Genomic DNA, 23,180 nt, shown 5'->3' on the forward strand with positions numbered 1-23,180 from the left:
ACATGGACCAAGGGGCATTTCTGCCACACTGGTAGAAGTGGGAATCTGGGAGTTCAGGCAGCATCTGGCTCTTATCTACTGTGATCTTTTCTGATAAAGACATATCCTAGGGGCAAAGAAACTTCCCTGGTGGGAGAAGGGCTGGAAAAGCTTGTGCAGGCAGATTATTCATCCCTGCACTTCAGAAGTTCAAGGGTACTATTAGAACATCTCTTCTACTGTTTTATACACACAATCTCCTGCTCATTTCCCTCCAGATTATAACCAATCATAGAATATCTTCTAGGGAAGATGCATCCCTTCATCTGGAATGTTGAAGAGGTGAAGGACCTGCTTCCCTGGTTTGACTGCTGCAACAATTCATTAGTCAGTGTACTGGAATTTAATCCCTTTGTTCTACAGTGGAGTGTGGCTTTCATTTCCAGCCAATAATTGCTGCTTCTTGCAAGATTAAGAGGCCCTTTGTTAGGGCTCTTACTACTCTGTATTTTCTTTCCATGAAAACAATTAACAGCACCATCAAGTCACCACCACCATTTCAACTGCTCCGACAGGGAGACTGGCTTTGAGCAGCAGAGAAGGAACTCTGGCTAAAACTGAGATCAGAGACCTGCTACCTGCATTTCTGTGCTTTTGACAGATCAGCCAAACCAAAGCAAAAAGAACTTGGCAGCAAGTGATGTGATAGCCCAAAGGCTGAGAATATCCCATTTCTACAGTGCTCCTGATCTTTACCAGACACAGAACATTTCAACTAATGCTACATTTTGTCAAATGTTTTGAGTCACTTCCAAGTGTGTATGCCTCTAACTGTGGGTAAAACATTGCATTTATTTAAGCCAGACTGAAGATTTCATTTTAAAGCCTTCAAAGAGGAAAATGTTCTTTCTTTCTTTTCTAAAAAAAAAAAAAAAAAAAAGGGGTCAGATTCCTGGAGAAGAAAATACAAATATGACTGTAACACTTCCAGCCAGTGTGGATCTTTTCAGTAAAAACTCAGAGATTAAAACTTCAATTAATTATCTGCATTTCATAGTCAGAAGCTTGACTAATACTATATACTGCTGAACAGCAATCTAATGCTATTAAGGACAAAATATTAAAACTTGGAGAGGCTTAAGATGGCACCCTCTTTTCCTTCTAACATTTTTACATGCTGAAACTGGAAAATTCAGCAAGAAAGGCACAGAAAGAACAGAATATGAGCTGATGGTTCCCTGGAGAGAAGGACAAGAGCTTGAAATTCTTTGGAAGATTACATTCAAGCTTGCTGAGTTCAGAATATTTTTTCAAATCTGGAACTCCTAAAAGGGACTCACACAGGATTCTTTCAATTCTTTTCATTAAAGTTCAAGCAATAATAAAAAAAATCAACAAAAGCATCCAGACCAGGCGCTGCGCAGAAAAAGCAAAAGTTAAATTTCCATTTTCAGCATGTGGATCTCTCCTCAGATTTCCAGGGTGGGCACACTCAGTGTTCAGCTTGAGACAAACATGTGCATATTCCATAGCAGCTTTGGAAGGGCTGGGGAGGGAAGAAACGTTGTGGGAGCAAGAGGCCAAGGAAACCTGCTTTTTCTAAAACTGCTTTTTCTAAAACTGCTTTTTCTAAACCTGTTTTTTCCAAAGCTGCTCTTTCTCCCATGTGTGCAAGGACCAGCTTGTGCAGCCCTGGTTGTGTGCAACTGCTCTGGGTGTTGTTTTTGGCCAGGAGCCTCAGCCCAGCTCAGCTGCTGCCATGGAATTGCAGTGGCTGGATGCTCCCTTGGAGCTGTGGCAGCACAGCCCAGAGCCCAGACACGCTGTCCCCTCAGTGCTGTCCCCTCCCAAAGCTGCCAAAAGCCAAATGAATGCTCATGTCCTGTGCTCTGACTGCAAAGGATGTAAGAAAGGCTTATTCTAAAAATGGTTTTCAAAGGGAATGCACTCACTGAACACAGAGAGAGTTTAAGGTGTTTCTCTTTTACCTGGTGGAATTTTTTTTTGGTGTGGCTGATTTTTTTCCTGAATTCAGCAGGCAGGCATTGCAGAGATGATGGAAAGCAGCCCCCAGGAAGGAAAACACATCTGCAGGGCTCAGACACTGAGCTTCAACTCCAGCAAATAACACTTGACAAGAAAAAGGATCTCTTGGAGCACAAAAAACCACTCCCCTGCCAGGCTGGGAGCAGTCTGTGTGTGGAAACACCTGGTACCCAATGATCATCTGCAGCCTGGAAACCAAAATCCAGCTTCAATTTCTGCCTTTGGTTTCCAACCAAGACATGCTGTTGCTTGGGATTCAGATGGCTGTTCCCTCTCCCCACTGGCTTCTCACAATATTTGTACTTTTTTATGGATGAAAACATATCAGAGTGTGAGATGCTGAACAGATGGAGCTACCAAGTTAAAAGGAGGTTTTCAGAGGATGCTTAAAGAAGAGAATTGTAATGTTGTGTTTCTGGAGGAAACCCATTTATCACGACTGCACCACATAAACTGAAGCAGAAAGTCCTGTCTTCCTCTATTTTCTACCTCTGCAGGCAGAGGCAAAAGGATTTGTGAAGGATTTCTGGTGGTTATTAAGTGGTTTGAGCTGCATGAGCAGAGTTTATTTCACTTTGCTATTGGTAATTATGGTATCATGACCCTGTAATTAAGGTCCTATCAGCCCTTCCATGCCAAGCCTCATTCAAGAGATTAAATCAGCCCCTGGAAGCTGCAGAAGGTCAAAGCTCACCCCTGCAGCTGGCAGCCTGGAGGTTGTTGGGGCTTTTCCTCCAAATGTGTATATTGATGAGCCCACTTCTTTCCCTATGCAGTCGCAAAAAAATAAAATAATAAAAAAAGAGAAGTTGCAGGGCACAGAAATGCTGTGTCATTTCAGACCTGCTGCCATAGGAAAACACCAACAGAGTCTCTTGAAAGGAATGAGGGAAATTTCTGACCATGGTGCTGATTCCATGAACACGAGAAACATCCTCTATCAGGCTGACAGCAGAAAAGGAAGATATTTCAGTTCAGTTCCCAGCTGTCTGTGGGTGGGGAGAGGGGAAAAAAGCAACCTCTGAGTAACAGGCTGGAGTTCTGTGGCTCAGGCTGTGCCAGCCAGCACCACGAATAACTGTGCAAATAAATATAAGCATAAAAACCACAGTTCTCTGTCGTGTGATCTGGGTTTCAGCTCATTAACTTTGTTTTTGCTGCAAAGCAAAAGTTCCACGAGCTGCCCTTGGCCTCTCTCTCCATCCTGGTGATGCCTGTTCTGTCTGGACAAGATCAAGATGGAGTTGAGCATTTTTTTGCCTTTAAGGAGAATGATGTCACCACCTCTGAGAATATTATTTCATATCTTTCCCATCTCCAGAAGAAAAAGGCCTGGCCATAAATCTGTGATGGTCAAAATAGTTTGATTTCACTGAATTCAGAAAATTGCAGTGCTTGGATAATTAGCAGTTTTCCAAAAGCAAGTCAGCAATGGTTGGGTCAGATATCTGAGGTGGGCAGCCCATTTATTTTGTGTCTGTAGGGAACTACCTGGGAAAACCTGCAAAGTTCTCAGTCGGTAACAAATATTGACATCTAAATTAAGAATGTTCCTGCCTAAACAAATGGCCATGTCCATGCCACACATTTAAATGTCTTCTAATTATTAAATCAATGCCTGCCATTGGCTCCCCAAAATCATTGCTTTTTTTCCCCACTTGGGGAAACAAATGGACAAACTTCCCTAAAGAATCATTTTCTTGTCAATGCAGGAAAAGTCATGAGTTTAAAGTTTTCTGTTCCTTGGTAATCAATGCTTTCTCTGTCTTGAGCAGCTCTATCTGTGTGTCTGTTTCTCCTGGAAAATGCCACCACACAAAGCATCACCACTGATGTCACTGCTATCAAAAGGTCAGATCAGTGCAATCTGATAATTTTGAATACGGACCAAAAAAAGGTCACCAGCAGTTCCTGCTCCCCAAAGATAAAAATGACATGAATTATGGAGAGAGAGAGAGGATGGAGAGCTCTGGGTGTTCTGGGAGCAGACTGGAATCAACCTGGGCTCTGAGAGGAACTCATGGCTATTTTCAGAGGTTGTCCCCAGGAGCTCCTCCCTTCTCCTTCCCACCAAGCTTTCCACACAGATAAGAAAGAGCAAAAAAAAAAATTTCCTCTATTTAATCTGAACCACTGTGTTGAGAGAAACAAAAACAACCCCAAGGAAATGCAAGTGCTTTTCTGGAAACAGGTTCCTACTGCTCAGCCTAATGTAAACAAGCTCTGACAGTGTTCATCATTTTCCTTTAAATAGATCTAAAAACATGAAGATTGACATTTATCATTGGGCTTCTGGACATCTGTAACCTGATGAATAAAGAAAGATGTACAAGGGAAGACATTAATAAGGAATTCAATATACCAAATATTATTTTAGGAAAAGTTATTGTATTTTGTTCTGCATGGATTCCTCCTACTGGGAAGAAGAAAATAAGGAGAGAATGAAAATGAATTGTAATATGATTTTTCTTTAGAGGGGAGAATTTTTTTTTTTAAACCACAAAGCTACTTTACTCCAACATAGGCAGTTGTTAAAAAGAGTTCTAATCAGACACAACAACCTGGTAAAAGGTTCCAGTGTATATTTTTGATACAAAGTCCAGAGACAACATCTTAGAATGTCAAATCTCTCTTTGTGCTGCAGGCAAGGCTGGAAAGATGTGTAGTTTTTTAATCTGTACCACGATCTGTACAATTTTTCCAACTGCATGAGCCTCCCACCTCTCTTCTCATTCCACCCCAAATCTGCCAGCTCACACTCCAGCCAGATGTGTGACAGAGCAGTGGATATTCACATCCCTAGTCTTTAAATCCAGAATATGGGCATTATTTGAAGTGTCCAAGGCCAGATAGACAGGGCTTGGAGCAACCTGGTCTAGTGCAAGGTGTCCTTGCTCATGGCAAGGGGTGGAATGAGATGATCTCCAATGTCCCTTCCAGCCCAAACCCCTCTGGGATTCTGGGTTTATTTTTAATTTATTCTTCCAAAAACGTGGCAAGAATTAAGACTTTTAGTTCAGGTCTGGTCATGTCCCATCCTCCCTATTTAAAATCCTTCTCCTTGGGCCTTCCCAAGACAAAACCAAGGGGTATTGCAGTCAAAATCTGAGCTCTGTTCTTAACACAACATCTGTCTTGTAAACAGACTCCCACAGCCTGAAGCCTCCATGCCTGGCGGTGTCCATACCAAACAGCCCCAAAAGAAGGCAGGCAGGAAAGAATTAGGGGATCCCAGGGCTGTGGTGGAGTTGCTGTGCTAGGAAGCAGGCCTGGCAAGGAGCTGCAGCAGTTCAGCTCCCCGACCTTTGGAGGAATTTTTCTCAGCCACTGAAACCACGAACAGCCTGACCAAGTAACTTTCCACAGCATGGGAAACTGGTTCAGGAGGAGATTTTTGCTTTCTACAAGAGAAAATGTCTCAGTATGCAGGGATTAGAAGTCCCAGTCTGCCTCAGGCTGGAGGCTATAATTGTCCATGGCTCTATGAGCTCCCAGCAGCTCTAGGACACGCGTGGGACTGGGGGAGTGGAGCACAGCACGCTTTGTTCCACGTGAGGAGTTCAGTTCTGAGCTGGAACCCCTCCTGAACGTGCTCTGAGACCCACGTGGCCAAGCTGACCTGCTGTCTGCACCACTGGGGCTGCTCCCTGAGATGCTTTAATGCTCTTTTTAAGAGAGATTGCAAAAAATCTATGTTCTCTTGGAAGGAAATAGATAAATTCTTCAGCAGTGTTCTGGGGAGGGTTTTGGCCAAAGGAAACATCTGTGTGCCATTATATTGATACAGAGGTTTTGGAGCAGAGTTAGAGATGCTGAATTGAAAGAGGCTGGAAATATTAGTTTAAAAGAAACAATTACACCTCTTTCTAAGTACTGTTTCTCCTTAGGAGAGGTAAATGTTTTTCAAATTTGAGCTAGAAGGTCAGAGATGCTGAAGGAGACACGATTTGGATTCATACCAAAATGCTGAGTTAATACTTGCATTTCAGTGGAAGGGTCACAGGGCTTTATAGAAAGGTGAACAGCTTTCCTGGGATACATGTTGAGAACAGCTCAAGAACTCATGTTACCAGATTTCTGCAAAAAGGGAGCAAATTCCCACGGGAGAATAAACCCCTTTCTGCTTCAGTGCACACCCTGCTAAAAGCACTGTCAGGAGGCAGTTTCCAGGTGACACCAGTTAATAAAATACACACAATGATCCAGGAGTCTCATGTCAGTGTCAAAAGCTGAGCCCTGGCTGGGGATGGAGCAGACACATCTGTTTTGCAGATGAGCTGTTTAGAGCACAGGAGGAAGCTCACACAGCAGCCTGAAAAGGGCTCTGATTTCAACCTGCCAGGAGCATTCAGCACCTTGTTGGGTGACATCAGGCCATATCAAAGTCAGGAGGAAATGATTTGTCTAAGTTCACCTATCCATTTGCAGCGTGCTGCTGCACGAGCCTCATTCCCTCCTGCTGCAAGAAACGAACACGACAGCAAATCAAGGCTGGAATGAATCACCCAGAGATTCCCTCATTATTCAAACAGCTACAGATTGGTGCTGCACCCTCCAGATCCTTATTCCCTCCCCAAGCCTCTGTCAGACCTGTGTCCCTGTGCTGGTGATGCCTTGTGAAGGATGCCCCAGAACAGAGGCTGGACAGAGCTAAAGACTAAAGCAGGGATTTATTCCAAGTATCTCCTCCATGGATCCACCTTGGGCAGCACCAGAGCCCAGCCAGGGCTGCACCCAAGATGAACCAAAATGGCCCCAAAATGCACGGCCGGGCACGGGGTCTGTCACTGGGATCAGTTCTGCTCCATTTGCACCTTGCAGTTCATTGTCCCATTCCAGCTTTAGCCCATGCAGTCCCACCCTGCTTGTTTTTCTCTCTCCAGCCCACGGTGTTTGTGCTCCTGGGCTGAGATTTGGGTCATTTGTCCTTGGTGCCCAGCTGGAGCAGGAATTGTTTTGTCTCCCTGCTCTGTGCAGAGAGCTCACCATGCCCTGATATGAACCCAGACCCACACACTAAAGCAGCACAGAACCTGAAAAATAGAAAAGCCAAACCTGAGGCATCTCTGGCACTCACCTGGGCCCCAGAGGGTGATGCACTGCTGTTCGTGGGTCTGGCAGATGCCATTGTAGCAGTAGCCATCCACGCCGTGGCACGCGTGCCCGTCGTGCAGGTAAACGTTGGCCGGGCACTGCGGGCTGGCCCCCGTGCAGAACTCGGGCAGATCACAGGAATTGCTCGACTCTCTGCAAGAAATCCCCGCTGGTTTGAGCTGCAAAACAAACAGAACTTGAGTGGCTGTGCTGTGCCTGGGTCAGCCCTGCAGCACAGGAGCAGATTTCCCCCTGGCCCAGCCCCAGCTGGCTGCAGAGGACAGGGCAGGGATGGCAGAGCTCTGAGTGCAGGGATCTGAGCCATGCTGGGAGGCTTTGGCAGCAAGGAGGCTCAGATGAAGCTGCACACATGGCTCACAAGGCTCAAGACAGAAGGCAACCCCAGCCCTGATGTTTGCAGGGGGCTCCTTCATCGTGTCTGAGCACAAGAACTCTGGAAAGGAGGATCTGGAGCACTGGGCAAAAGTCAGGTCAGAGACCTTTCCACCCAGGGCAGCTGATCACAGAACACTGTGCTCTGTTAGGGCTCAGGAAGCCACCAGCACACTTGGCTGTGGATTCAGATGCCCAACAACTCACTGTTTGTGGATTCAGAGGCCCAACAACTCACTGTTTGTGGATTCAGAGGCCCAACAACTCACAGCTTGGAACGTTCAATTCAATGATCTTGAATAGATCTTGAACGTTAATAAATCTATGGAGTTACATTTCCTCGTGGAATTGTTGTTGTGATGGGCATCAAGATCTCCTCAAACTTAGTTACAAGATTAACTGTTTGTCCTGTACCAATTTCCATGGAAAATAATATTTTTTTTGGAACATACCAGTCTGAACATTCACATCTCAACAGCAGCCACAAAAGTTGGGTGTGCTCTGGGAGCAGCACTGAATTTTAACCACATTGCCTTTGGTAAAAAGCAAAGGACATGAAGATAAATTGATTTTGCTAAAAAGCAATTCCTGGCTAAGAGGATCCCTTGCTGCTCCAAGCTCATAGGTTGCCACAGACAACCTGCTGGATGCTTTATTAGCCCACAGGCAAGGGATGGTCTGAGAATTCAAGCAGGTAAATGCCTGTGGGAAGTTGGCTTTTACAGAGTGTTAGGAGACCAAAACAGCTGATGAACTGCTATTAAAAATGCATATGCTGTTGATAGAATTAATAATTTAAGGGCCTTCTCCCCAAAAAAGAGGGTTAAGCATTTAATGACTACTTGCCAAGTAAGAATGAGAAAAATTAAAGCACACAGACTATTAAAAAAATCTGTTGATCTGCTCCTTCAATAATTTATATTTTGGGAATTTTCTAATTGCTCACATGACACACAAGTGTCTTAATGCTTATCAATACCAATTTACCTCTCCTCCATCATTGCTTACTGCACTGAAGCAGGGAAAAATACAGAATTCTGCCCTCCCCACCCCAAAGAGAGACATTTCCCCAGGTTCACCTGGCAGTCCTCGCAGCAGAGCCCATGTGCACACACTGCTCCTGGGTTCAAGGCACAGGTGGTTGCATTGCAGCACGGGTTTGTACATTCCTGCATGGATTTGGAGGGTAAATTTAGAGCAGACAACGTGCAGTCACCATGAGCTGTAAATCAAGAGGCTGCCTATAGCTCTGCCAAGAAAAGCTGGGCATGAAATCATGAATTATGCATGAAATTCGACAACCTGATCCAAACAGCCTTGTCTGCCCTCAGATTCAACAAGCCCAACAAGTGTAGTAAAACCAGAGGAGCTGCTGGTTTATTCCAGCTATGGATCTAATCCCAAATATCACAAACAACCCAAGCACGCTGACACCAACCCCGATAGAGCACTGGGCTGTTTTATTTCCACAGGAATCAGTGGAATGACTCCAGTGCCTCCAGAGAGGATCCAGGAGCTGCTGCAGTTGCTGAGCATCACAACCACAGCTCTGTTTTGTGCTAGCTGCTGGCCAGGCTCCTGTTTGGATGGAGGCTGGGGCTGCCACAGAGGAAGACAACGACACAATTCCATGTAATCCCTTATCAGAGCACACCAGTAATAGAGCTGTGAGATATGGAATGGGCATGAATTGCAGCCTCACTCACTGATACATCCCAATTTCACACTTGTGGATTAGATGGTGCCGTGTGTGGGCTCCTGCAAACTTTATTGTCAGAACGAGCTCGTAAGGAGCCTCAGAAAAGAATGGATTTGTTTTTCCAAGATAATGCCCACAAGCTGCAAGTTACACCAGCTGAGCTGGAATCTCATCTCTCTCACAGAAATAGGAGCAGATAAAATTGCTCTTCAGCTGTGTTGTCTGTTTGACTTAGCAAGGGATCACTGACAATAGAGGGAACACAGGAGGAATGAGTGGGTTAGAGTGATGCTCTTGTCACTTCCCTGGCTTCTGAAAGCTTCCCAACTGACTCACCAGCACAAACCAGAAGGATTCTCAGCATTTCACTGTTATTTAGGTATTATCTTCCTGGATGTACAGAGCCAACTGTGCTCGGAAGCAGAGGAACAACTTCCTGCTCCTGTTTCTGATCACCGGAAAGCAGCGGGCTACGGAAATATTCCTGTGCAGCTGCTTCATGTCAGGAGTAACATTCCTCTGCACAGAAGCACGTTTTATCAATTCACCTCAGAAATAATCTGAGATAAGCAGGGTGGAGCGTCAGTCCCATTAAGGTCATTTTGAAGCAGTCAGCTGCAATACCCCATCCTCTGGCCCCACAGCAGCATTCCACAGGCAGACTCAGATAAAGACACAGCTCCTGGAGTGGTGTTTCAGCAGCCTCTGAAATTTCCAATTGCTGCCTCACTTATTGCTCATTGTAGGGAATGAGCTTGGTAAATAGTTTTTGTGCCTGGGCTATCAAATTGTCAGGAATGATTTTAACATGAAGAAGCGAAAAAACAAGCAAGGCTCACTAGGCTTTGGGAGGATGGAGGCTGCCACCTGAAAGTACTGCTGTGCTGGAGTTTGTTATTATTATTATTATTATTATTATTATTATTATTATTATTATTATTATTATTATTATTATTATTATTATTATTAACAACAGCAGTGATGGGAGGAGGTTTCTCAGTGTGGCTTTCCTGGCTCCTCAGAGGAACCAGAGCAGCCCAACCCCAGAACAATTCCAGCACCACCTACGTGATGTCAGGCTCTGTCCTGTGGACAGGACACCTGGTTTTCCCCCTCTCTTTTCTAAGAACACAGGACAGACCCCACTGGGTCAGCCCATAACCCCTCTGTCCCTGTGTCCCCCTGAGAGCAGCCAGCAGATGTTGAAGGACATTGACACCTTCCCAGTCTCCTGCCTTTCCCTGGGCTCCATGGGCATTTTAAGCACCTGTAAAGGAGTAAAGGAACTCACAGGTAACCAACACAGTCAGGAGAGCAGCTCCTTCTGCTTGTTTGGAACCTGCCATTTTCTAACTTCATCTGCTCATTTCTCATGGAGGATGATCTCTCCTCTCTCACCCTTTCCATTCCCCTCACGATTTTATCAGCTTATGCTGCATTTCCCTTCATTTTCTTCTTTTCCAGCCAGAGCCCTTTGGAAACTTTGAACCACCTTATTGCTTTTCTCTCAGTCTTTTTTCACTCTGCTTTATCCTCCCTGGGATCAGGGAGGGGTAGGGAAAACCTGCACAAGCAGTTTCAGGCGCAGCAGATTTATAGAGGTCTGCGGGTGCTTTGTTTTGTTTTCCTATTTCTCTCCTAGTACTCTCTAACAGCCTATTTACCTTTTAGACCACTCCTGAGCACTGGGCTGACATTTTCATGAGACTATTTATTGCAATATGAAGTCTTGTTCCTCCACGGTCAGAGTCAGCTCAGAGTCCATCATCTTCTTTGTGTTTTTGGAATGTGCATCACTCCTCAGTGAGTCCCATTTCTCACCTTAAAGCCTGTTCCAGCTGCCTCAGAAGGTTTCTCTGCAGTCCTTCACAGCCAGTTTTCATCTCTAGCAGCCTAACTAATATCATCAGCAAATTAAAGACTATCCCTCTTCCCAGGCTCTTTATGAAAATGCTGAGTTGTGTAGTCCCAGGACACATCTCATGGATACAGCACAGCAGATCTCCTGCCACTGCATGAAATGGGTGACTTACACCTCCTTGTACTTCTCATCTTTTCACCCAATTTTTGCCCATGCAGTTTTCTCTCCTTTACAACTGCTCAATCTCCCAGAGAAGCTTTGGTGAAAGGTTTGGCCCAAAGCCTCTCTGAACCCCTCACAGGCTGCAGTGACAGCCCTGTCCCTTTCCATCCACTTGTTGAGCCCTTCAGAGCTCTGTGATGGATTTGTAAGACAAGATTTTGGAAGATAAGATTTTGGAAGTCAAGAGTTCCTGGCACAAAAGCTGTGTTGACTCGTCCCTGGCATGTCACAGCAGTTTGGGCACTCGCTCCTAATTACATTTGGAAGTAATTTGTCTGACTTCTGAGTTAGCAATTTGTAGTTTTCTGTTCCTCCTTGCAGCTGGTTATAAAAGACATATTTTCATCTTTCAAGGACTGAGGATTTTTACTTCTCTTTTTTCTTTTATCTTTCTATCTATAATTTACATTAACCCTCCTTCCACGGACACTGCAGCACATCAGGCATTTTTGGTCATATAGGCTGAAATTGCTAGGATCATAAAATCATAGAATGGTTTGGGTTTGAGGAGACCAAAAATCATCCAGTGCCACCCCAGCCATGGGCAGGGACACCTCCCACTGTCCCAGGCTGCTCCAGCCCCAGTGTCCAGCCTGGCCTTGGGCATTGCCAGGGATCCAGGGGCAGCCACAGCTGCTCTGGGCACCTGTGCCACTGTCCACCCTCACAGAAGAATTTAATCCTAATTATCACTCATTCTTGAGATGCTGCAACACCATGGACAGAACTCAGCTGGTACAAATGACTGGGCAGTGAATTAGTAACCAATCACACAGGTTTTCTGGAGCCACTCAGGTCAGAGCAGTAAATTTAATTGCACCCAAGCTGCATTTTTTTCCAATATAACTAAAAAGGCAAAAAGACAGAAAGAAGAGGCAAATCAAGGCAGTGCTGGCTGACATTAAGTGGCTTTGACTTGAAAAGGTATCACTGACATTCAGAAATGAAAACAAGAAAGATAACAGGGTTACAAAGACATTTGCAAGCTGCTTGCACTCTATTGACTTTAAACAAGGAGATAAGGCTGCTTCCCCCAACCCTGTTACCCTCAAGAGTGAGGGAACTGTCAGGAAATCCTCAAGGCTTGGACCAGCCCAATCCACTCCACAGGCAGGATGCAGCAATATCTTGCTGCTTTAACTGCCCCATCTCTTTTGTCTGTAGGTCCCTGTTTATCACAGGAAACAAATCTGCTGCTGCCTTTAATTCACATAATCAGAGAGAAGTTCAATAAAGCCAATGAGGAGGGGATGTAAAAGGGATAAGGATGCCAGCTCGGATATTATTTGACCCCAGGTTTTGCCTATCTCCTGCTGATCTGGGGAGTCCTCTGACACATTCACTAAACTAAAATGGAACAATCTTTGAAGCAGCAGAAATCTGTTTGGGAGGCAGTAAAAGCTATTTCTGTTGGGAGGTAATTGGCTAGAGGGAAAGAAAAATCCTGCAGTGAAAGAGGGAAAGGTCTTGTACCTAAAAACTGAAGCTGTAATGAAAAATACCTGGCCAATATTAATATTTCTATTTATATAATGTTATTTTTATGGATAGTGAGGCCCTGGCACAGGGTGCCCAGAGAAGCTGTGGCTGCCCCTGGATCCCTGGGAGTGTCCAAGGCCAGGCTGGACAGGGCTTGGAGCAACCTGGAATAGTGAATAAGTGAAATGGCAGGGGGAAATGAGATTATCTTTATGGTCCCCAACCCAAAGCATTCTATGACTGCACAGTTTCTATGGCTATATTGACAAAAATATAAATAAATACAAATATAAATAAAAATATAAAAATATGAACATAACTAAATATAAATATAAAATTATATAAATGTGAATATAGACATAAATACACCTATAGATATAAATATAAATATACATATAAAGCCATATTCCATCAATGAGAATTATCTTCTCATTCTGCCAATGAGAAGCCATATGAGTGGCTTCTCATTGATGGAAACAAACCTTCAATTAACTCACGTTTGCTTGAGAAATTCCAGCCAAGTTCTCAAACTTCCTTTGAGTTTAGCTGATTAGCTAATGCTGAAAGGAACTTCTAGGAACAGGAGGTCATGGCCAGTCTGCTGGACAGGCCAGAGTTTGCTCTCTAAGGATGAACTGAGCACATTCTTAACCCAAGCCCTGCTTAAACTTCACCAACTCGAATGCACTCGAGGCTCCCGCCCTTCTGAGACTCTGAGGTTTGAGCTGATGGCACAGAAGCAGAGAAGGCAGAGTTCTGTTTTATACCAAACCCACCAAAGCAACCCTCCACTGCCAAAACCCTGCAGGCAGGACATGAGCAGCATTTCCCAGGTGGTGTCTTGTCACTGACACATTTTCTGAAAAATCCCTTTGCCAGGGTTTTTCTCCTGAGAAGCTGAGAAGCCTCAGAAAAGAAATGCAAACAAAAACTATCTGATTGCTTGGAATGTAGTCTGGAGATGGTTTACCAACAGGTGCATCTTTGACTGGTTGCATGTGAATTGTTTTTACTTGATGACCAATCATGGTCCGGCTGTGTCAGGACTCTGGTCAGTCACAAAATTTTATTATCATTCATTTCTTTGCTGGCTTTCTGATGTCTCCTCTCTCTTTAGTATAGTTCTAATATATCATTTTCTTTTAATATAATATATATCACAAAACAATAAATCAGCCTTCTGGACCATGGAGTCAAGATTCTCATCCTGGGGACCCTCAAACACCGCCACATTGTCTTACCTCAGGCTCCCCACAGTCACACTCCTCTCCATCCTCCACGTAGCCATTCCCACACTTCTGGCCACCAAAGGACTCCTTGACCTCAGGCAGGTTAAAGAGGCACATCCCCACTCCTTTCTCCAGGCTGTTTTCCAGGTCCTTTCTGCTGCAGCTGCTGAAGACCATGGGGAATGGATAGCTGGAGAAAACCCACATGGAGACAAAAAGGAAAGTTGTTATATCAGATGAAAACCTCTCTCCTGTCACACCAGTGACATTTTAGCACATCTGTGCCTCAAACAGAAGATTGTGTTCACTTTTTATCACACAGAATTGAGATACAGCAGTTCACTGTGAAATTGAGCTCAACCCATTAATAATAATAATAATGATAATTTCTGACTATGAGAAAGGGAATTTTCACTTTTTCACTTCAATTTGTAGCTGCTGTTAAGGATTGGAAGTGTTCACATTTCAAATTCCTTCTCCTTCTTTTGCTTAGGGAGTTATAATACAAACGATGATTATGAGCCTAAAGAAATGCTGGGTTTGCAAGAAGTATCCTGCATTTGCAGGACTGCAAAAGATCCTAATCCTTCTTGGAAAATTCAGCCTCAAATGGCAAATTCATTCATCTTGCTCTGCAGAATGGCAAACTTCCTCCTCTTTTCAGAAAAAAAAAAAAAGAATAAAAGAAAAAACCCACTGTTACTTGCTAAGAGCCTGCTTCTGCAATTCATCAAAGCTGAGCTTAGGAACTGCATGATTAAAGCAAAGACAGTTTTTATTTTAAATCAACAGGGCTGTAAATAATTTTAAATATAATAATATTATTATTATATTTATACCCTATTAATTTATATATATTATATTATATTATATTATATTATATTATATTATATTATATTATATTATATTATATTAATTACATTATATTATATGAAACATATTATTTAAATAATAATTTTAAATCAGCAGGCTGAAAATATTCCTGTTTGGAATTCCCAGCACTGAGAGTAGGGTGGGCCCTGCTGTGCAGGCATGCAGCAGCTCCCACTCCTTTTGCAGAACACCCAGACACAGTGAGAACAAAACAGTCCCATGCAGCACAAATGCCAGCAGGTAATTGCTGTTTTTCTCTGGCAGAACTCAATTCCATTTCTGCTGATGAATGTTTGCAGTTTGCCTCATGGATGAGGGACCAAGTGACACCAGGGCCTGGCTGATGCCATGGTGTCCTTGATGTCTGAAGGAACTGGAGCAGAGGCCAGAGGAGTTCAGAGGAATAAAGTGGAGATTTATTGAGGTGCCTTCAAAGGCCACACCCTGGCAGTGCCCAGACGGCTCCAAGGTGGAAGCAAAAGAGCTTGGGCACGAGATCTCACATTTTCGTAAGTTTTAGTCCATTTGCATACAGGAGTTAACTGTCCAATTAACAGCTTCAAATGATGACGTTTCATAGTTTCATCCTCCTTGCTTGCCTGCCTGCCCTCCTCTTTTCACCTTGTTTGTGCTTTGGGCCTGAAGTTTGAAGAGATTGCCCTGGAGTCTCCAGCTAGAGCAGGATTGTTTTGTCTCCACCACCCCGTGAAAAGATCCCAGTAACACTGAATGTAAAGCTAAAGCTGCACACCCAAACAGAACAGAACAACTCAAACCCCAAGGTATCATCCTAACGGCTGCTGCGGTTGCTCTGGGCTGAGATGTCATGGAACCAAAGCCATGGAACAGTTTGGGCAGGAAAAGGACTTGGAGACCATTTCATTTCACCTCCAGGGGCACCTTCCACTACCCCAGGGTGCTCCAAGCCCCATCAGCCTGGCCTTGGACACTTCCTGTGGCTGCTCCATCCACAGCTTCTCTGGGCAAGCCCTGCCAGGGCCTCCCCACCTCGACAGGGAACAATTTCCCCAAATATCTCATGTCCACATTGAGTTACACTGAACCTGTGTCACAAGCATGGTGTAAAACACCTTCTCCCCTCAGACTGATACCTTTGTCCAGCAGAAACTCCACGTTCCAGCAGCTCAGGAGCCAACCTGGCCATTCCACTTTGCTCACTGAGTGCTTTGTGCCACCCACGTGTCATTAGGATTGTTATCTTTGCAGACAAACAAGTTAACAGACAGAAATTCTGCACTGCTGAACTTCAGACTTCCATTAATCTCCTGGTGTTTCTGATATCCTCAGATGAAAAGCTTGTTTTGGGAAAGATGATGCCCCTAGGCCTTAGAAAGGGATAATTTCTATTAAAAAGGAAGAAATGTTTGGCAACTACAAATGCAATAGAGCTTCCTATGCTGACATAAGGAAGTTAATTAGGATGTTTTAGAAGGTTATGGATACATTACAGAACAGAATATATTTTGTGCCTAGTTAAAATTACCTCTTTTACAGTGTCTTTTGCAATAAAACAGCCAGCTCATTGGAAAAGAACATAAACATGAGTCTGAAGAAGAAAATAATTTTCCAATATCACTATAGGGCTTGTCAAGTTAAACTAAACAGTTTTGAGTTTCACTGACATATGACTTCAGAAAGCTAATGGGCATCTCCATGTAATAAGCTGATTGCTGGAAAATATCAATGTTTCAGCAAAAGGACAGAGTCTAAGATAAATAAAGAAATTTCAGAATAGCAGGAGGTAGGAGCCAGGCTGCTAGCTGGGCCCCAAGGGAGGCCAGGGAAGGTACTTGGAGTAATGGAACAGAAAATAAAGGCTCTTGGAAAACTACTGACCATTTTATATTGAGCAATTGGAGATGTTCTGAACAGGGCACCACAAACTTCTGTCCTACCCTGAGTGTGACTGGGAAGAAACCTCACGAAATTCTGTGTACGTGACTGTGAACAAGCAGATGGGTGCACATTCCTGCCAAACAGCAGGAAAACCAAAGAAACCAAAGAAACCCAGGTACACCTGACTGATAAATCCTGATGAGGGCTTGATCAGACAGGGCCCTCACATCAACGTGTGAATAAATGAACGCTGCATCATCCAGGCAAGATCCTGCACTTCAGTGGCACAGGTTTGACATCCACTGGGGTGAGACAAGGAGGCACACACCTCTCAGGGAATGAAATCCACTCAGGAGCACAGTCAGTGCAGATTTTCATGTGACACCTCTCAGCCACACACAGATCATGATTACAGCTCACCAGGCAAAACTGTCACAGTTTCAGGGCAGTTCCTTGGCACCCCTGGATTCGCAGGATCACTGGCATGGATGTGAGGTGTGCCTGTCCATCAGCAGGAGGGCAGAGTCCTCTCTCTGGGCCAGAGGTGGAACTGTGTCATGGCTGATGAATGAGCTTTATGTTTCCCCCACAAAGGAACTTCAAGCTGTTTCCTATTCTGAACCCAGAGATCCATCCATCTCCTGGCTTTTCCTGCTCCTGACACTGGTTTCCTCAGCTGACATCAGTGCAGCACATGGCACATGATGACATTTCCTGAAATGCTTCTTCTTTACCAAGTAATCCCCAAATAAAGCAGTAAAAACCCAGAAATAAACCCAGCTGGTGGAAACAGAGAAACTTCAGGGTAACCACACCATGCAAGAGATGATCCCACATCAATTGGTGCCAATTGGTATTTAATTGGAAACTTGATTGATCTTTAATGTGATATTCTGATACACAACCAGTCTTTTCTTGATCAATAAAGCTCCATGTAACAGCCACAGCACTTGATTGTTGTGATTTTAGGCTGCATTTTGTCTGTCTTTGCAATTTTAGAGCTGTTTCATCAGAAGAATGAAATGCCTGGCAGATGGGATGGGAAGGGAAGTCACAGATATCAGATGTCAGCAGTGCTCAAACCAATGTTTGAGTGGATCTGGAGCTTGTGAAAAATGCTGAAGGAATAGAGATGTGAAAGGAATTCATCCTCTGAACAAATGCAGGAGCTTCCTGCCACTGCCGTGTAAAGAGGCTTCTGGTCTCCCCTGGAAGGAGCTGCCTTAGGGGAGAGAAGGAAATGGGGTCTCCCCAGTGAAGTCAGCCCTTGACCTGTCTCCAAGATTTCAGTGATGCCTAAACAGAGACCTTTGTGCTTCCTGTGGTAGCTCACACACTTACTCTGTTGGAAAACCAGCTCATAAATGCCATGAGAGAACATTCCAGAGGTGAAAAATTCATCAGCAATCTCTATACTCCATTCATCTCCACTCAAGGCATTTTCTGTCCTTATTCCTTTTTACAGCTGGAAAGAGAAAGGACACTTCAGTCTAGCCTCACTCTTATTCCAAAATACTGTGTCCCATGCATTTTTTACCCTGTCTGAATCTGTAGATTTAATACACAATGGATCATTTTATCGAACTGTTCTGGCTGTGGGTGCAACTCTACAGAACTCAAATTGTTCCCAGCACTACCATCAGTCTCCTCAGTGGCTTTACAGCAAGGAAAATCACTTCAGTCTTTCTGCCCCTCTCCAATCCACAGCATTCCTTGGTGTCTCCTTGGTGCTTAAAAGATGTGTTTAATCCCCAGCAACAAATATCCCGGTTTCCAACAAAAATAGCTCTGCCTGCTCCTGCAAATAAGACCTTCACAGTTGTCAGAGGATCCCCGGTAATCGATTCCTTGGGAAACAGAGCCTGGGCTTGTCCCATTCATTTATATTTCAAGCACTCCAGCCCTCCAAATGCCAGGTTCCTTTAGGCAGTTCTGCATTTAGCCTGTATTAGATGGCTCCTTCCATTGACTAAGTGAAGTGGCATCAGCACTCTGTCAAGTCCCATTTAAGAAGAGAGGATTCTTTGTACCAGCACCTCATTGCCCAGCACAGGCTTCTTTTCCTTTCTTTTTCCCATGAAATATAAAAGCTCATCTCCGTCATCTCCATTCCAGAGGAATTCCCCTTCCTCAGGGGCTGAACGACAGGAGAGTACAAGCACAGGAACTGAGCCACTGCCCCAGAAAATTACAGGCTCAGGAGATGAGACACGCAGAGCACTGAGGAGAGAGGCAGTGGCTGCTGATCCGTGCAGGTCACAGCAGATGTGTGATCGCTGCTCAGGCTGTGATGTTCCCATTGCTGTCCTTCCCCTGCTCAGGCTGGGATGTTCCCATTCCTGCCCTCCCCTGCTGGGTTGTTCCCATTGCTGTCCTTCCACTGCTCAGGCTGGGATGTTCCCATTCTCGTCCTTCCACTGCTCAGGCTGGGATGTTCCCATTGCTGTCCTTCCACTGCTCAGGCTGGGATGTTCCCATTGCTGTCCTTCCCCTGCTCAGGCTGGGATGTTCCCATTGCTGTCCTTCCCCTGCTCAGGCTGGGATGTTCCCATTCCTGCCCTCCCCAGGCTGCTGGGTTGTTCCCATTGCTGTCCTTCCACTGCTCAGGCTGGGATGTTCCCATTCTCGTCCTTCCACTGCTCAGGCTGGGATGTTCCCATTCTCGTCCTTCCACTGCTCAGGCTGGGATGTTCCCATTCCTGTCTTTCCCCTGCTCAGGCTGGGATGTTCCCATTGCTGTCCTCTTCCTGCTCAGGCCGGGTTGTTCCCATTCCTGCCTTCCCCAGGCTGTTGGGATGTTCCCATTGCTGTCCTTCCCCTGCTCAGGCTGGGATGTTCCCATTCCTATCCTTCCCCTGCTCAGGCTGGGATGTTCCCATTCCTGCCCTCCCCAGGCTGCTGGGTTGTTCCCATTGCTGTCCTTCCCCTGCTCAGGCTGCTGGGATGTTCCCATTCCCGCCCTCCCCACTGCTCCATCTGGAATGTGCCTGGAGGGACACTGCCCTGAGCTGCAGGAGACCCAAACCCCTCCAGCTGCATTGCAGCAGCACCTCAGGAAAGCTGGAACTCCTTTGGTTCCTCCAAATCCTGTCTTGTCCACACCTCAGAACCTCAGGTCCACCTCCCCTGAGCTCCTCCACCATAAAACACCACAGATTTGTGTTTCCCAGCCACTCAAGGGGTAACACTGTGATTTTGGGAATTCTCTATCCATTGCACAGCAGGACAAACCACAGGCTTACCATATCTTGAAAACATTTTGATTATTATGACTATCACTTTCCAATCTCACTTTTTATTATTCAAGAGCTGCAGGATTTTTCTAAGGGAACTGGGTTGTTCTGTCCCAAATGTTGGTGTACACACACACAGAGACACTATATGTATATGCACATCTATTTATAGGGTTCAACACATCTATTTATAGGGTTCATTTCTTCCAGTTCACAGCACAGCCTGATTATTCAGCATTATGGCAATGTTTATACAGAGCCTTTTACCAAAAGACCCTGAAGTGTTTTACAATTATTCACTCAATTAAAATGCACAAGAGCCCCAAAGAGCTCTGTTAAGTACCACCAGACCTCCCTCCCTGAGGTAACATGATAATTGGAGATTATATTAATTTTAAAAGGGACATTTTTTTTTTCTTGGAGCATGCTTATGGAAACAAGTGCTGGCTAGCTAATTTCCAAAGGTGCAGAAAACTGGGACTGAACTTTGCCCAGAATTCCTGAAGACCCAAACCTGAGGGGCCATACCTGGAAAAAGCTCTGGCATCAGCTGTGCTTTCTAGGAGCATGAAGGTGCTTGAAGACAAGAGGGCTGCTGAGTCAGAAGTTTCCCTGGTCCAAGACCTGAATTTCCAACATTTTCCATGACAACACCTTGTCTGAACTGACCACCACAGTGACATTGTGTCTGTCTTGACCCAAGGACCCTTTGAGATCCAAAAAGATGAATATTTACTCTCCTTAATCGCCAAAATTCCTGAATTTTGGCTCTCAACTGGAGGGGATGAGCAATGCAGACCCTTTTACTGGAGTATGGAGATGGGAATTTGAGTTCACCCTCGTTCAGACTCTAGAAAATGCCTGACACAGAAATATGTCAATTTTCTGTTGCATATCCCAGTTTTAGATAAAAACATAAAAACAAGGGGGGAAAATTAAATTAAAGAATAGAGAAAGGATTGGTTTTGGTAATACAGGTGTAACTGATTTTTCCATGGAAAAATGGCAGCACTAGAGGGAGAAACCCAATAAAAAACCTCTAGAAGGCAGAAACTCAAGGAACATAAATGTTTCTAGATCCAGGGAGGTGTTGATTTCAAGGAACTGTGACAATTTTCCAGCCTCCTCTTAAGTCCTGATCTAATTGACGTAATTCTTTTGCACTCAAAAGCATCCCCTTGGTTTTAACCTTCTAGACTTTATTACTGCTCTCCAGCTTTTGAAAACAACTTTTTATGGGCTCCTGAGAGAGATGAGCCTACCGGAATAAAAGTGAATTTGCTAGGAGATGACATTTTTTGACACTCCAGCTCTTCTGTACAGCAAGTATGTTAATGAATTAGTAAGCATAAAGAACTTCACAGAATTAGGTGTCAAGCAGGAGATAAAATCCAGTTTTCTTTGATATTGAAATAGGTGTTCAAATACTACAGATCCCTTCATGTATCAAGTTCTGTCACTACAGGTTATTTCCTACACCTCACGTTTTAGTAGCAATTGTTTCAAATTAGACAAGTGCCAAAATGTGGAAGGACTTTTTAATCTATTAATTAGACAAGTGCCATAATATGGGAGGGCTTTTTAATCCATTATTTAAACAATGTCTTAATTTCTAAGTACTTTGGAGGGAGAGAGGTACAAATGCAGTTTTTGACCCAACCAGCACAATAAAGGGGGAGTTAAAGGTACCTGCAGATTGTTTCAAACCTAAAGATTTGCAAACAGCAAATTGGGAAAATTAGGAGGAGGGGAGAAGCTGCAGGAGCCTTTGGGCTCTTGGAAGCAGCACAAGAGATCAGTCTGATATCTTTGACCAAGACATCAATCCCAGAGCTGATGGGGCACATCTTTTTCAGGTGATTTGGAAGGATTTAGCTAAAAATGTAAAGGGGTTTTATCTACAGATAAAGCATTTAAACAGGAAGTTTGCTTCAAAAGGTAGAGGATGTCTGACAACCCACACTTATTTTTCTAGCCTATTTTTCACTCCCTTGCTCCTCTTTTAGAGTTTTAATCCCTGGAGCATCGATAAAGTAGAGCACAGAATTGGGCCACGTAGTTAGAGATAATATCAAAGCTCTTCTGTCTGAGTTCATGGTCAGTGACTGCAGAACAAGCCCAGATTTCTCCTGCAGCTTTTGTCACCCTCACTATGTGGTGGCTGCTAACCCTTCCAATAAATAACTGGAATATCTCATGCTGGTGTTCATTTAATTGATGTCTGCTTGGAGCCTTGTTGTGCTACAATGGAATTTCCAGGCTTATTGGAAGGAAAGCCTTTCCAAGGAAGTGTTTAAGCTTTGCACACAAATGCCTTAAGCTGGTTTTAATTTTCCCCTGGGGACAGTGCAGATTCCCAGAATGAATCCCAGCAATCTCCCTTCGGGTGCCCAGACTGGACTGACACAGCTCCAGCTGAGGCTTGGCCTCTCCCATTACACAGAAGGCGCAATTTTAACTACCTGGAATATTCAAAAAGGCAGATTTACGACTCTGAATGGGGGGCTTCAGGGCAGAACAAATGCCTGGATGGTTCCCAAAAATCCATTCTGCAAGGCAACAACACTTAATGGCTTTATACAGTATAGACTGTTGTGGCAGTCACAAAACTGCCAAATAAAACATTATTAGCAGTTACTTTCCCTTTGACAAATAGATGGTCAGAGAAGTTTTTTTCTTGGAGGAGAGGCCTGTTGTGACTTTCCTTTGTGTTCTGAGGGTGAAGCAACACTAAACCAATTTATCAGCCCTGACAGGATCCTGACTCTGTGCTGGAGTTATCTGCATTGCAAAAGCTCCATGGGAATTGAACTCAGACAACTGTTCTTCCTGTTGGAAACCAGACAGCCCAGGCAAGGAGCTGGAATCAGTTTGAATTTGCCTCTGGCTCATCTTTTGCTCTGTTTCCTTTTAGACCACTACCTCATTAATAAAAATTTGCTGGATTGCTGAGAGTTCAGGTTTCACGATCTACTGCTTAGAATTTGAGGCTAATCCAATGCTGACTGCAGGAGAAGTCAGAAAGCAAGGCAGAGCAGAGGGAGGGATGAAAAGGCCAGGTTAGGTCTGGTCCCAGGCTAAGGAAAGGCAGGATGCAGACACCCTGTGCCTGCCAGCAGCTCCCAGCAGTGAAGGAAAATCTGGATAAGGAACACAAGCAGAGTGCCCCGAGTTTAAATTTTGTCACACAAAACACAACATCCTCAGCATGTGAC

The 23,180-nt window shown here is 44.5% G+C and overlaps 1 protein-coding gene across 1 annotated transcript in view; it reads right to left on the reverse strand.

Moving 5' to 3' along the window:
- The window catches only part of ADAM12 (ADAM metallopeptidase domain 12), a 183,130-nt gene that overhangs the window by 17,262 nt on the left and 142,688 nt on the right, over positions 1–23,180 (reverse strand). The window contains 3 exon segments of the mRNA XM_030950913.1: positions 7,103–7,298; positions 8,592–8,681; positions 14,015–14,192. Coding sequence (XP_030806773.1) covers positions 7,103–7,298; positions 8,592–8,681; positions 14,015–14,192 — 464 coding nt within the window.

The sequence above is a fragment of the Camarhynchus parvulus genome, chromosome 6 (genome assembly GCF_901933205.1).
Source record: "Camarhynchus parvulus chromosome 6, STF_HiC, whole genome shotgun sequence".
NCBI lineage: Eukaryota > Metazoa > Chordata > Aves > Passeriformes > Thraupidae > Camarhynchus > Camarhynchus parvulus.